General features: G+C 34.4%; 1 protein-coding gene and 1 non-coding gene across 2 annotated transcripts; both read left to right on the top strand.

Annotated features, from left to right (window-relative positions):
- The first annotated feature begins 1,878 nt into the window (after positions 1 to 1,878).
- LOC149409117 (uncharacterized) lies at positions 1,879 to 12,092 on the top strand. Its single transcript, XM_089650154.1, has 3 exons — positions 1,879 to 1,971; positions 8,020 to 8,178; positions 11,034 to 12,092. The coding sequence occupies exons 1-3, from the start codon at positions 1,879 to 1,881 to the stop codon at positions 11,994 to 11,996; spliced, it is 1,215 nt and encodes a 404-aa protein (XP_089506280.1). The 3' UTR covers positions 11,997 to 12,092.
- On the top strand, positions 12,078 to 12,150 carry TRNAK-CUU (transfer RNA lysine (anticodon CUU)). The gene has a single exon. It is a non-coding gene; the product is annotated as a tRNA-Lys (tRNA).
- Positions 12,151 to 16,776: the final 4,626 nt, after the last annotated feature.

Raw genomic sequence — 16,776 nt, 5'->3', positions numbered from 1 at the left:
AAAAGGTTTATGCGTTACCTGTATATGAGGGAATATACATACTATCCATTCCTGTATCTATCCTTGTTCTTAACAGGAATGCTCGATTTCAATACATTAGAAGCCCGCAGAAAAATATTTTTAGGCAAACACTTTTTTAAGTTAATCTCTGGTAGAATACATAATCCGCCTATGTTGAAAGAGGTTAACTTTTATGTCCCTAACAATTATACTCGAGGGAGATCCCATGCACTCTTATATGCTCCGAAAGCGAGGACTTCTGCCTATCAGAATGCGCCAATAAACAGAGCGACTCAACTGCTTAACGATTCTGCATTAGCCATCGACATTTTCAATGTCACCTACAGACAATTCAGTAACTATCTTATAACGCATGTGACAAAATAGTAAAACTGCCTGTTTTTAATTTGTACCTACCTTTTAATTTGTAATCTTCTCCATGATATATTGGTGTATTACCGTTTCATGGAGAACATGAAAAAAAAATAAAAAATAAAATAAATATTGAAAAATGTCAAATGTAAAATTGCCCGTAACTAAAACCCTATCATGCATCAATATACCATCAATAACATTATTCTAACAAGAGCCGATCAAATTAAGGATCATGGTAATATTTTTTGTAAATTAAATTTTGCTTCTCATTTAAATGCAATCACAAACAAGGTCATAAAATGTTTGGGAATTATTTTGAGGACGGTGAAAGATTTAAAATAAATTAATTCATTTAAATTACTATTCGCAGGTTGGTGAGAAGCAATCTAGAGTATAATTAGACAATCTTGGCTCCATTGTATAAGATTCACCAACTAAAAATCGAGAGAGTGCAGAATAAATTTCTGAGATTTATTAATTATAAATTAGGAATTCCAGTCGAAGATACTAATTACACCTTTTTAATGGACTTACAAAACTTGACCGACTTATCATCAAGGCGCACAATGACTGATTTAGTTTGTCTCTTCAAGATAAGGAATGGAGATTAGAGGACATGGATTTAACGAACCTTATTACTTTGCATTTACCTACGCGAAAGACAAGACAGACTGCTCCCTATAATGTTCCAAAGTCTCCTAGTATTTATATCGAAAATTTTCCAATTCAGGGGCTAAACAGACTATGTATTAAGTTCAGTTCAATCGATGTTTACCGCCACCACTCAGTGACCAAACTAAAAATCAATATATTAGTTTTATGTAACTGATCTCTTAAATTTATTTTTACTTACATGCCCACTTTACTTATATAAATTTTTCTATGTTCTATAAAACACCCAATCAGGCGTAATAAATGTCTGTTGATTACAAATTTGCTTTACAACAAACCGTTCTGTTATTTGTTGTAGTGATGTTAAGCTATGTTCTGTATAATAAATTTATATTTATTTTACTAACATCAAAAATGTTATTAAATATTGTTCCGCAACTACTTTTATAGTACCTTAAGTACCTATTCTGTACTATTATTATTATATATATTTATCGAACAACTATTACTTCAATGTACAACACTCAACGATAACTAGTATTGTACCTTCTTATATTGTCCGGACTCTATTATCCTATTTATTGTACTTCTGATCAGCTAACCTTGTTGTATACATGTTAAAGACGTGAATAAATAAATTGTAAAATAACGCGAATTAATCAAATGAAATTTACTTGCTCGCACCGGAATTTGAAACCGCGATCGCTGGAATGCTAGCCTAGAGCCTCACCCCTCGAACGCGAAAGCTGTCAAAAACCAGGAGTGTAGTTAAATGTTTTTGTATTTAGTTTCTAGATGTATTTATGAATATCTTTAAATTCTAGCAATTGTCAGTCTGTTCTCTCAGGCTTGTTTTTACAATGTGCGAATTGTTTTCAAGGTTGTATTAATATGGAGGCTTTTACCATCAAGGCGGAACCTGATCCCCGTGAAGAAGATAAAGGAGGATTTCCTTATATGGAAATTGACATAAACCTGCCGGATGTTAAAAAGGAATGCTTAAAACGCTTTGAAAGAATTAACCAGATAGCAGGTAAAATCGCTTTTTTACAATTCGTCCTATCCCATATTTATTTTTTTTACAAATAACTGTGCTTATCTTTACTTCATGTACGTCCTTCTTAAGCCTTCTCTATTCATATATTTTTTTATATATTTGTCGACAGATCTGATGAGGCATCCTGTAGCACAGCTATTATCTTGTCCCCATTGTAGCTACTCCTGCTCTAGGAAGTCAAATTTCGGAAGGCACTTGAATACCCACACTGGAATAAAACCTTTTTCATGCTCCGCTTGCAACTATTCGTGTTCTCGAAAGGCAGATTTGACGAAACATATGCTGACACACAGTGGAGAAAAGCTTTATTCATGTTCCCACTGTAACTATGTATGTGCTCGAAAGAGACATCTGACGAGTCAAATGCTGACTCACAATGGAGAAAAAACTTTTTTATGTTCCGAATGCGACTATTCATGTTCTCTAAAGCACCATCTGACGAGCCACATGCTGACCCACAGTGGAGTAAAACCTTTTTTGTGTTCTGAGTGCACCTATTCATGTTCTCGGAAGGGAGCTATGACGAGACACATGATGACCCACAGTGGAGAAAAACCTTTTTCATGTGCTAAATGCAACTATTTATGTTCACAAAAGGCCCATCTGACGAGCCACATGCTTCTTCACAGTGGAGAAAAATCTTTCTCTTGCTCCGGCTGCAACTATTCATGTTCTCGGAAGGGAGATTTGAAGAAACACTTGATGACTCACAGTGGAGAAAAGCCTTTTTCATGTTCTAAGTGTAACTACTCATGTTCTCGAAAGGGATATTTGACTAGACACGCGATGACTCACAGTCGACAAAAACCGTTTTCATGTTCTAAGTGCATTTATACACGTTTATTACGTTCTCTAAAGTACCATCTGTTTTTCACCATTCACTATTAGGATTAAGTTTCTAACCACCTTTATATAATCAGTAAAAGTTCACGTCTAAAAATTGTTCATCTAATATTTCATTGTTCTTCCTCCATATCATTTTCTTCAGAATCACTAAACTGTAATGGCATTACTGACATTCTTCTCCTACGATTCTTCACTTTCACTATGGATTTCAGGCAAATAATTACTAGAACATTCAGATAAATTATCTGCGACGATTTCGTCATCACTTTCTTCATTTTTAAGAATCCATTTTGAAAGGTTTGTAAAAGTAAATATAAATATTATCTCCTCGGTACACAACGATACGACAATTTGCTTTTTAAAAATTGGCATGCACTTGTAAATATTTATTATTGTCCGCCTATCTGTGTTTGCCGATACCTGCTTTTGTTTAATGCGCCCGACACTCTCCACTCGCTCACACCTAGGAGTTGAGTGGGTGCGGAACAGAGATAGAGAGATTTGTTTCGGGTTTCAGGGTAATAAAAACCCTCGTTCCAGGAATTGAATTATTACAATAACAGAATATGTTATCTAAATTACTTATGTATTTCTTCGATCTTCAAACTCAATACCTATCAAGTGTCAGGTGTTCAATAATATAGGTCATTTTAGTTGAAATACCAATGTACACAAAAGACTCTAAGATAAATACAAAAAAGACTTGAATTGCAATTTGATAATCATGTACATATAGTTGGGACCTTTACAAAGAGATAAAAAACATCGGACAATTTCTTCTTTTCTGCCATTGAAATGAGGCGGGCGCAGAAGGTAGAAATATCCTTCCCGACGTTAAGCATCAATCGACCGAACGGGTAGAAATTCCCTTCCGATCAAAGTGTGTTAAAACATCATCCTCGGGTTAAAAATGCATCAGGGGCTCTATTCCTGAATCGAGGGCGCTCGTAATCGCCGTCGAAAGTACGTACGTTAGTCGTCGTTGCTATTCCCGAAATTGGTCGAAGGTACATACTTTGACGCCAAACGTCAAAAGTCATTCCACACAACATCTACTGGGTATAACCAGTAGAAACAGGGCAGCGAGTGGTAGGTTGTTGGCGTTTCTATGGAATTGGCTGTCAAAATCTAGTCTAGCTGTCAATTTTTGTTTAACCGCGCGGATTCCGCAAATGTAAAAGTGGGTGAAAATTTCCCACTTACTAAGTCTTTATCGGAGCTTACAAGCTTAATTAAGAGTTGCTTTTGGAAATTTGTAATATGTCCCGCAGCCATTTCTGTTTTGAATAACGAATAACTGTTGTCTGTTTGACAGTCACACCATATAAATCCCAAAAACATCACGAACATAGACAATATTCACAGGGGTGCCAATATAATCATCTCTTCTACCAACTTCGACCGTTCGACGCTCAAGAATACGTAAAATTGAAACATTCGAAAAAGTTAGTCGCGGCGACTAGTAGTTTTTCACTCGAAGACGGCGCATAAGAAAACGATTGATCTTTTAACTCCAGAATCGCAGGCCTGGCTGCTAAAAAATTACACGAAGTAGCCTACAGATAAAACCATAGAAAAAATTGATACTTGCCACTAGAACGTAAAGAACAGGGGCGCGTACAACTCTCGTCTGACCTTGTAACCCTGATGGGAGGAGTTATTCCCAACCCAAATTCTTATAGACAAAGCTGTTGTGGCTGAAAGCTCAGATCTCATTGGCTCAGAGCAAAAATTGTTGTTTGATTTCTCGCTCTGTACCATAGCGACTGGTGTAACAGAAAGAGAAGCTAAGCATGGGTTATGCTGCGACAAAAATTAACGGTAATTTCCAAGACGTCATTTCGAAAGTTGAAGCATGAAGTCAGTTGAAGTTTTAAGCGTAAATATTTTGAATTTACTTTCATCCATCTAAAAATAATGTTGCATGCTAGAATTCTTCAAGGTGATAAATTAATGCTGTGTTGTGTTAAAGTGTGTTATCCGGTCTATCTCCACCAATTGAAAGAAGGACCCGAACCCGTTGTTATATACAGGTAATAACCTCTCGTTCTTTGATACAATGTTCCTAATTCCTGAATGTACTTTATTGGCTAATAATTTAATTAATTTTCCTTTTCTGACCTATCCGTATTCCGACGCGATACAATACCACGTATTAGGATGCTAAAACTGCTAAAAAAAGCCACGATTACATCATACAAGGTCATTTAAACCTCTCCAGAATTGCATCATGTAAGTATTCAGATTTAACCAGCATTTTCCATGATGTTTGCTGACGACAAATCTGTGGAAATTATATGAAACCCTTGCAGGAGAATTTGAATAACTTCTAGTGCTGTGGCAATAATAATTAACACTTAAATTTGTTACTCTTTAACTAATATTTATAAGATGTAAGTCACCTACAGTACGCTTCAACAGTGTGGAATCCTCATTTGAAGGAATATTCTGAAGGTATAGGTACACCTTATTTATATTGCAGTGAAACTCCCTCAAGAAGTTTTGTTTTCGCTTCCTATAAATTCTGCAGAAACTGCATAAAACGCGATTTTTTCCCATACAAGAAAGTTCAACAGTGAATTAATCCATCATCATTAATGTCCCCTTTTTCTTAAAATATTTTTAATTAATTTTATTCGTGAAATTTATTAAATATGTGTACAATACTAGAATAGTGTAATCATTGGTCTCAAATTTTGTTTTTTTCTGGGTCTTTTCGTCTTCGAAGGGCATTTTGAGCTGTTTTGGTCCGACGCAGCCCTTTCTCCCAGGAAATAGAAGACGCACAAGAGGAGATTTTGGGGACCAGACGGCAACTGCGATATGTATAACATTTGTATATATTTATATAAAAAACTTTTCTAAAGGCCTTTTTAAGGTATACAATTCCGTAGTACATTATTTTGATATTCTCATAAGGTCTCGCCAGCGTTAGCAATGTAAGCGGCCAAAAATAATCTTTATATCGACTTTTTTCTGCTTTTTATCAATATGTGTCAATGCAGGTGTTATTTATCTAAACCTTCCGGAAGAAATTCTCTAAATGATGCTGAAAATCTTATCGAAATCAGTTGCATAGTTAAGAAGAACTAAGCGCACAAACAGACAGACGCTAATGTCACTTTATTTTATACTATTTATAGATAATGAATTCCAACACAATTGTCAGTATCCAAAATAGAAATATTGATTACATGTTCATAACTTCTATTTCATAATATCTTTTGTTGTTTTACAAGCTATATTTCTTTACAAGCTTTAATTATGTACACGATTTTTATTTCTTATATTATTGTTTATGTATTGTGATTTAAATTATACCATGTAAAAGTCAAAAGGCGTTACTCTTGTTGTGTGTCTAGTCAGGGCCGTCCCTGAGCCAAATTGCGCATGGCACAAGTAAAATTTTAGCGCTCCTTGTCAAAACCAGTAGATGCCTAGGCCCTAGGTAGTAGAAAGGCGATCACTGTAATCAATTATATTTTGATGATTTGTATGTATGCGTAGCGTGGTTTTTATGAATGATAATCTTACGTTAGTTTAGGTATTATCACCCTTGGAAATTCAGCGCCCGAAGCGGACTGCTCCGATTGCGCCCGCACAGGGTCGGCCCTGCCTCTAATTCTTTTTTTTATTACTTGATATATCTTTCAACACGTTATATTTTGTGTATAATATATTCTTGTATTTTTGTGCAAGGTCAAATAAAATCCTATTAAGTTGTTGCAGTAAGACAGAAATCCTGGGTTCGATTCCTAGATGAGACTCTTACCTTTAATTTTTCTGTGTCTTGTTCTGTTTCATGTTTTGTTTAGATATATTAGTATTATCTTCTACTTCAATGATAAATCAATGCTCAATACATCGGTTGTACTGACCCTGTTTTGTATTACTGTCCATTGTCTTTTTGAAAATAAAAAATATTTTGATGTGTGCATAGCTGTGGGTTTTTATTTTTTTTCCTTTTCCTGCATTCCAGTATTTTTAATTTTTAAATATAATTTTTTTGGGCTAGTGAATGAAAGATGTCAGCTGGGTGCAGGTATATTGTCTATGTTTGCACTTTTTTTAAATGGCCTTGAGATTTCTTTATGGTCCACAATATATTTACCTGTCTGGACCAAACGACCGTTTTATCTGTGGTCGTCTGTGGTTAAGGGGGTGACAAAATGGGGCCATACAAAAAGCCCGAAGATAACGATCTAGAGAGTGGTTTATTTATGGTCATTGGGACAAAGAATCTCTTAGTCCTGACGTGTGCGGCTAAGGAGGTTAATAAATCAGTTTCTTCACACAGTCGTTATGAAAGGGTGGGTCCCCTCCAATTGCCTAATAATATTATACAAGACGCAATTGCAATGAAATTATCATTAACCTAGAAGGTCAGTTTCCTGATAATTATTATAATTGACTTTGACTTCATTACTCTCTATGAATAACTTTACTAAAATATTTTGTCAACACATGCTTTCGTTTTATCCTTTTTCCATACTCTGTTTAACCCACGTTGTTAATTTTATCATCTTATACTTATGATAGATTTTGGATAGTGGTAATACCAATTATTCATCGCTATTTGATAGCAGTCGTTGTTACCAATCAAACTCACCGACCACGGTTCTTAAATTAGTGCTATGGAATACTCAACTACATAATTGCGCTGTATCTAACGCGACCTAGCTTTACTTTACACATAACTTAAGTAATCTATTTGTGTAACGCTACACCTAACTTAAGTAATCTATTTGTGTGTTTTGTAAGGAACGTTTAAACTAATACATCAAACTAATACGTCAAGACGTCAAACTTTCTATTTTAAGTCTAGTATTCGAAGGGCATTGGTTAAAAATAATCGCAGATTACCGATATTTGTTAAAGGCAGAACCACAATACGGTTTTATCTTTAGTTATTGAGTTATCTAGTTATCTGACAATCGAAGACAATTTTTTAACCGTTTTCAGACTTCTTAACTTCAGTCTAAGATACAGTCGCAATTATATCCTCATTTCGAATTAGGTGTTTTGACGATTATACGACTTCATTGGTTTGACAGATTATTCCAAGCGAAACCAAATGTTCAAAGCTTATTCATATAGTTCCGTTACATTACAACTATGTTCTGTTTCAGGTATGTTTGTTTGGGCTTGAAACAATTACCAAATGCTACCACAGCAGTGCCATGGATCTACTAAATCCAGAGACTGTTACGATCAAGACGGAACTAGGACCCCAGGAAGGAGGCGGAGGTGAAATTTCAAATACGGATATAGATGTCGACCTCCCAGATGTAAAGAAGGAATGTTTGCAATATGCGGAAAGTACGCAGACAGCCAGTTAGTTGCAATGCATATTTACAAAATGTTAAACTCGGATGTTCAGAATCCATGTCCTTTATGAAATGTCGTTCAAACAGGACGATTGCGTGTTCACTACTTCCTCTCTTGTTGCGTATAAGTATATTTGGCATTTACCTTATCACTCCTTTGACGCCGAACAAACTCCGCACTTAAGTTACTCAAATCACTGAAGCTGACATCTGGGAGCATTACTATTTCTTAAATTAACCTAGTCTCTTAGGATGGTTTGTGTGACAGAATTTAAACAATTCAACAAATTTCAAAGTTCACTTTGTAGTTCTGTTCAACATTTTTTGTACATCGACGATTAATTAACTTTATTTAATTTTTTCAGGTTGCTTTAAAGTGGAGTCTGTTACAAGCAAGGCGGATTTTCGACCCCGAGAAGAAAATAGAGGGGGATTTACTTATACGGAAATTGACATAGACCTGCCGAATATTAAAAAGGAATGCCTAGAACGTTTTGAAAGAATTAACCAGACAGCAGGTAACATCTTTTTTTTAATAGTTCATTGAATCTATACAAAAACGGCCCAAACTGGAAATTAGGCAAATGCTGAATTTTCGCAGATGAATAATATATATATTTCCAGAAATAATTCAACGTTACCCAAAAATAATGTAATATATAACTATTTGCTATATGCAATAGTTAAGTAAATTCGAATAAGATTTGTATGAAAAAAAAAGAAAATGAAATTATTTTGCCAAATTTAATAAACTCATTCCTAAGACAGAAAATAAATTAAGTTTTATGGAAGACTGTAATTTGAGAAAAAAAAAGTTTTTGATGCTAAGCTACTTCATGGATATCGTGGAAAAATAAATATAGTTTTGTCATTAGAAATTTACGAAACATTGATTCATGTTTGAATTGTGATGCAGGCAAGACATTTGCTTGTGTACGACGTCCTCTCTTGCCGTATTTACACATATTTGGTATTTGCCATAAAATATGACTTTGCTGGAAACTGCCAAACTACACCACACTTTAAACTTGCTGAGTTGTTTTTTGTAAATACCGCATCAAAGTCAAAACTGCTCCGTACCATCTTGGGGCAATTGGAGTATGTTGTGAGGCTGATGGTAAAGGGAAGGGGAAGGAGATAAAGATGTGGAAGTTGAATAAACATGGCCAAAGCTATTTCAGCCACGTTTCATTCGAAATTTTTTTTCATAATAATATATCCATAAATATTTTTTATCTATTTATAGTTTTATTCTATCGGTATTTTATATTTTTAAACCCGGGCGATACTTAGAGTATCTTCAACTTAGGGAAGTCAAAAGTGAGATTTACCTGTCTATTCACCTTTTGTCACCAAACACGGCCAAAGCCATATTAATCAACATTTCAATTGTGACTTGTGTCTTTACTCCTGGACGATACTCAGAGAATCTTCCACTCAACATCCACTACAACGTGGCGCAAGAAGGTTTTATATTATTTTAAAGGAAAAAATTTTGAAATAACACAAACTAATCGAATAATATTTAGTTGAACCCCGACCACCGGATTACTAATCGAGAGCCTTACAGTTCGAATTCGGAAGTCACCATTTCTACCAAAAGGTTCCCAGTTTCTTAAGTTTTCACCTCATCTTATTTGGACCATGAACTTTTTTTTTTGTATTATAATGCATTTATAATAAATAAATATTGTTGAAAGAAAACATCGTTCCATCGACTTTTAATTAGCCAACTACAACTGGAGGTGCTCATGAGCAAATGGTTTTCCGTTCTTGAAGCATAAGTATGGGAATGCATGGGAAGCAGACATCTGGGGTCATTCCCATATCCTAAATTAACCTCTTAAAGTCTCTTTACAAATTAACGCTTCTAAATTGTTAATCAATTAAATCTTCAATCGTAAAAACATGTTTTTATTAAAATAGAACCTTTTATGTATATCAATGTCCAACGTATGTATCGTTTCTTTGTTACTCTAGGTAGCATTATTATTGAGACTTTTGCCAACAAGGCAGAACTTCGACGTCGAGCAGAAGATGAAAGGGGATTTCCTTTCATGGAATTTAACAAAGACCTACCGGGTGTTAAAAAGGAATGCTTAGAAGTCTTTGAAAGAATTACCCAGACACCAGGTAAAACCGATGTTTATAAGATTTAGATATATCTGCTCTACTGTTTTTCTACTTTTTTATGAATCAACTAATGTAAATGGAGATAATAAGTTACACTTAATCCTTTTTGTCCGTTTTCTTTTTCAGATTTGTCGCCAGATCTTAAGACTCAACCTGGGGAAAACTCCAGCCATCCTATGTCAAATTTTGAACCCCAATTTCGCACTCATACTGGAGAAAAATCATTTTCATGTTCCGACTGCAACTATTCATCTTATCGGAAGGGCGATCTTATGAGACATGTGTTGACTCACACCAAAAAAAAACCTTTTTCATGTTCTTTGTGCAACAAATCATTTACTCAAAAGGGTTATCTGACGAGCCATATGCTGGCTCACACTGGAAAAAAACCTTTTTCATGTTCCTTGTGCAACAAATCATTTACTCAAAAGGGTTATCTGACGAGCCATATGCTGACTCACACTGGAGAAAAACATTTTTCATGTTCTGAGTGCAACTATTCATCTCATTGGAAGGGCACTCTGATGAGCCACATATTGACTCACACTAAGGAAAAACCTTATGCATGTTCTTTGTGCAACAAATCATTTACTCAAAAAGGTCATCTGACGAGCCATATGCTGACTCACACTGGAGAAAAACATTTTTCATGTTCTGAGTGCAACTATTCATCTCATTGGAAGGGCGCTCTGATGAGCCACATATTGACTCACACTAAAGAAAAACCTTATGCATGTTCTTTGTGCAACAAATCATTTTTTCAAAAAGGTCATCTGACGAGCCACATGCTGACTCACACTGGAGAGAAACCTTTTTCATGTTCCTTGTGCAACAAATCATTTACTCAAAAAGGTTATCTGACGATACATATGCTGACTCACACTGGAGAAAAACCTTTTTCATGTTCCTTGTGCAACAAATCATTTACTCAAAAAGGTTATCTGACGAGCCACATGCCGACTCACACTGGAGAGAAACCTTTTTCATGTTCTTTGTGCAACAAAACATTTACTCAAAAACGTCATCTGACGAGCCACATGCTGACTCACACTGGAGAGAAACCTTTTTCATGTTCTTTGTGCAGCAAAACATTTACTCAAAAAGGTTATCTGACGCGCCATATGCTGACTCACACCGGAGAAAAACCTTTTTCATGTTCCTTGTGCAACAAATCATTTACTCTAAAAAGTCAGCTGTTGAGCCACATGCTGACTCACACTGGAGAAAAACATTTTTCATGTTCTGAGTGCAACTATTCATCTCATTGGAAGGGCGCTCTGTTGAGCCACATATTGACTCACACTAAAGAAAAACTTTATGCATGTTCTTTGTGCAGCAAATCAGTTATTCAAAAATGTCATCTGACGAGCCACATGCTGACTCACACTGGAGAGAAACCTTTTTCATGTTCTTTGTGCAACAAATCATTTACTCAAAAAGGTCATCTGACGCAACATATGCTGACTCACACTGGAGAAAAACATTTTTCATGTTCTGAGTGCAACTATTCATCTCATAGGAAGGGCACTCTGATGACCCACATGCTGACTCACACTAGAGAAAAACTTTTTTCATGTTCTTTGTGCAACAAATCATTTACTCTAAAAGTTAATCTGACGACGCACATGCTGACTCACAGTGGATAAAACCCTTTTTCGTGTTCTGATTGCAGTTTTTCGTGTTCTCAAAAGAGATATTTGTATAAACACGTGCGTACTCATTATTATGCCCGGATATCTCAGTTGGTAAAGCATGAGACTCTTAATCTCAGGATCGTGGGTTCGAGCCCCATGTTGGGCGCCATTGTTATAGAATAATTCAATTATGTACAAATCAAACCACGTAGGGCGCCAATGTAATAGAATAATATGGCTAAAATTAATAAAGACGCGTTGGTGCGCTATTGTTACAAAGTAATAATGATAATTTATGTTAATTATGCCAATTTTGCTATTGTTACAGTAAATATAGGTTAGGAATAACAAATAACATAGTGTGAGGTAGGTGTGAGATAGATATTGTATTTGTACACAAAGTGTACAAATACAACATCTTCGACACCAAACAAATTATTTATACATGTCCCAAATGATGTTATTATGCGTAAAAAGTGGTGCTACGCGATCAAAAGGTGAATTAAAAAAATGGTGTACTTTCTGCTAAATCTCGTCATTCTTGCTATGAAGATCATTTCAATGTTAGTAGCTAAATTCATTTATGTGAAATATATATTCTAAAACAAAAATCTGCCATAAACTGAAGCTAATTGTAATAGAAAATTTCAAAGTGCTTATAAAATTTTTACACATAAATTTGTTTTGAAAGAAAAGCCTTATTCATCCTGATGGGTAGTGGATTATTTTGGGTACGAATTAGACTACATAGTTTTACAATATTATATTTTATCATATAAATAATGTCATTTCAGGTTATATGTTAAGAAATCTCTTAACAATCGTGTTACAATACAAAAGATACAGTTTAATTTAAAAACAATATTTTGTACCTACATTTATTATTATTTTGTAATTTTATATTTAGTTATTATTGTAATAATGTCATTTTCTTATATGTAAAATGTTTTTGGTAATTATGACTGTAATTCACAGTAAATAAATAATTTTGTTGTTTTTTTTTTTTTTTTTTTTATTTGTTCTTTAATATATTTGTTATACAATGGTATAGTATATTGTCCTCCACGCTAGGAGTTCACCTGTGTTGTGGAGGACTTTATCAATTTTGAAGTTATTTAATTCTAAAACAATACAGTGGAGTTGGTTACTCAGAGAAACATTAAAAATTAAAACATAAAATCGATCTTTCCATAGTTATAACAATAGTTTTTCCATAGTTATTCCAAAAAAAGTAAAATATAAAAAATTAAATATTATAAGGATTGTAGCCAGTTCCATGTGTTTTTTGTATTCTGTAAGATTAGATGTTTTATATTGTGTTGGAAGTGAATTGTAAAGTTTTATAGCCTGGAATCTGTAGTGTTTTTGTCCAAAGGATGTGTTGGTTTTTGGTATTAGTAGTTGGTGTGCATGTCTTGTTCTGGTATTGCGAGAAGTTTGTGAAGTTTTAAATGTGTTTAGGTTCTTGTAAAGGAAAGTAAGTAGGTATTTGTTTAGAATATAATTTTTGAATCTTCAACACTGGGAATTTTTTAAATATGGTTGAAGTGGGTGTTAGTATTGGTACTTTAAGTATTACTTTTATTAAGGTTTTCTGAGCTTTATACAGTGTGTCTATGTATTTTTTACTGGCATAGCCCCAGGCAATAATGCCGTATTCCATTATAGATTGTGCTATTGCGAGGTATATATTCTTAATATCAAATATGTTTAGTATATTTCTCACGTTTTTGAAAAAGTAAATCAACTTGTTTATCTTTACTTTAACCGACTCAATATGTCTGTCCCATTTTAAATAACGGTCGAAGTATATACCAAGATATTTGATATTTTCGGTTTGTGTGATTGGAGGACAATTGCATGGGGTGCTCGATGAGTGACAGGAATGTATTTTAAGGTAGATGTTTTTGGAGGGTTGGCCTCTCGAGTTTATGCTAAAGGTTATGAATTTAGTCTTATCTATATTTAAAGTTAATAAGTTAGAGTCAAGCCATTTTTTTGTAATATTTAGGCCAACTTCAGCTTTTGTGATAAGTGTGTTCCAGTCAGTGGCCTTAAAAAGTAACACAGTGTCATCAGCAAAGCTTATAATTTCCCCGTCTATTTGGAGGTGACATAGATCGTTAATATAAATAAGGAATAGGATTGGGCCAAGTACGCTGCCTTGTGGTACTCCATAGGATATTTGTTCCTTGTCACTACATGTGTTTTCTATTGAGGTATATCGGGTGCGATTTTCCATGTAGCTTTCAATTAATTTGAGTTCTGTTCCCGTGATTCCGAAATATTTAAGTTTATTGAACAGGTTTTGGTGGTGAATTGTGTCAAACGCTTTTGCCAGGTCTAGGAATATTCCAAGGCATTTTTTACCCTGATCTATATTTGTTTTGAGGAAGTCTGTTACTGAGGCTATGGCATGTGAGGTACTCATATTTTCCCTGAATCCAAATTGATTTGGTGATAGTATATTGTTTTTGTTAATAAAAATTAAAAGGTGGTTTTTTATATGTTTCTCGAGAATTTTTGAAAGCGTGTTTAGAATTGTAATTGGTCTGTAATTATTAATTTCTTCCTTGTTTCCTTTTTTGTGGATTGGAATTACTTTGCCCGTTTTCAAAATAGTTGGGAACACTCCTTCTTTAATGGACCGATTTATAAGTATGGTAAGTGGGATAAGAAGTGCTGACTTTATTATTTTTAGTGTCATCGGTGATATTTTGTCGCTACCCTGAGAGTTTGTATTTTTTAGTTCGTTTATAAGTTTTAGTGTTTGTATTTGGGTAATGTATGGAATTTTAAAGGAAGAAACACTAGTGTGTGTATAGTGGGTTGAGAATTCTGGGATATCGTCATTTGTAGTGATTCTGTTTGCTAATACCTTGCCGACGTTAGCGAAATAGTTATTCACAAAATAACATACTTTTAGTGGTTGTTCTGATGTCTTAATAATCTCGTTATCTATTTTGATCTCGGTTATGGAATCGCTTTTCTTTGAAGATGTGTGGGATATTTCTTTTAGAATTTGCCAAATTTTTTTGGGGTCCTTGTTGCATTTATCTAATTTATTTTTATAATATATTTCTTTCGATATACGTGCAAGTCGTGTGCATAAGTTTCGATATCGTTTATAGAAATTTATGAGATAGATGTCATATGGGTTAGATTTGCATTGTTTGTGGAGTTTGTCTCTTTTACTGAAACTTGTTATGAGTCCTTTTGATATCCACGGTTTTAGAAGTTTGTGTTTAGTTGGAGAACTTTTTTCGGACGTGATGGTATTTTTTTAAAATTCGTCTTGAATACATTCTATAAAAAGTGACCATGCTTCATTAATTTTATTATTTTCTACGAGTTCTTCCCATTTTTTATTAAGTAGTATGTCATTTAGTTTTAAAATATCAGTTGTATTGTGGGTTTTTGTAGTTTTGGAGTGTATTTCTTGTGAATTGTTTGTAGTGTTTATTTTCAGGATAAGTGTATAGTGGTCTGTAATTGTCGAGTGATGGATTGTGGATTTGTATGGTCTTTTTGTTTTTAACATAATGTGGTCAATACAAGTTTGGGTGGGTAATAGGTTATTTTGTTTAAAGTTGACTCTTGTGGGTTCATTTATGGTGCTAAAGAGTCCATGGAACAACAAAAGGTTTAGGTAATCGTCACTTTGTGGATGTTTTTTATTTTCTAAAATGTTTATATTCATATCTCCTACTAAGCAGATATTTTTTTGTTTTTTCATTTTGATAAGTTGACTGTCTAGGGACCTCAGAAAGGGAAATATGTTTTTTATAGAAGGTGATCGATACATAGCTAAAATACATATGTCATTATTTATGATTATTTCAAAGCCGTTTGCGTCTGTGATATCTAGCTCCGTTATAGTTGAATGTAGATGTTTTTTGCAGTAAATTACAATACCGTCATTTTGATTTTTAATATTTTTTGAGTGAGTGACCGTATAATTAGGTAATTGTATTGGTGTGAATATTTTATCTAGCCAACATTCTGTGAGGATTATCACGTCAAATTCTGTCTCCAATTGTTGAAGTACGACAGTGAAATTGTCAAAATTTTTTGAGATACTGCGTATGTTTTGGTGTAATATTTTTAATTGTTTAGCCATGGTAAGATTAAAATTATCGGATGGGTGTGTACGATTTTGGGATAGTAATTCAGATCATCTTTATTATATCGTCGGAGTGTTTAATATAAATTATTTTATCTTTTTCGGCTTTCCGCGCCATAACCTTTCCATCTTTGGTCCATACAAATACATATCCCTTTGTGATGGCTTGTTGTTTTGTTTTCCATAGTAGTTCCTTTAGATATGGTGACAGGATTTCACTGATGTAGATTTTTGAATTTAGCCCTGGGGATGTTTTGTATTTGACTTCTCTTTTCTTAGAGAGCAGAAGCTCACGTAATTTAGGATTATTGAATCTAATTTTGATTTTCGGATGGTCCCTTTGTTTTGTTGACGTTGACGCTGCAGACGGTCCCCCTGGCCGAGCCTTGGCAGTAGTTGGATGTAGTCTGACGGCCTGTAGAATGTCTTCCGGAAGGATCTGAATGTCCGTTGTTTCGGCTATTGACCTTACTATTTCAAATATAGATTCATCCGCTTTAAGAGGAACTCCGGATATTTCTATCGAGTCTGCCAGCATTCTATGGTCGCTTTCGGCAGCCCGTATTTCCAGGTTCTTTAGTAGAATACTTTTTTCGTTCAATTTTTTTTTAATGTTTCGATATCTGTCATCATTGTGTTTTCCGAGAGAATGGATTGGTCTATTTTTCC

Source organism: Hesperophylax consimilis, unplaced genomic scaffold, assembly GCF_061612785.1.
Source record: "Hesperophylax consimilis isolate HC1 unplaced genomic scaffold, BYU_Hcon_1.0 scaffold_36, whole genome shotgun sequence".
Taxonomy (NCBI): Eukaryota; Metazoa; Arthropoda; class Insecta; order Trichoptera; family Limnephilidae; genus Hesperophylax; species Hesperophylax consimilis.
Note: the sequence above shows the minus strand (reverse complement) of the source record. Positions and strands in the feature narration are given on the sequence as shown.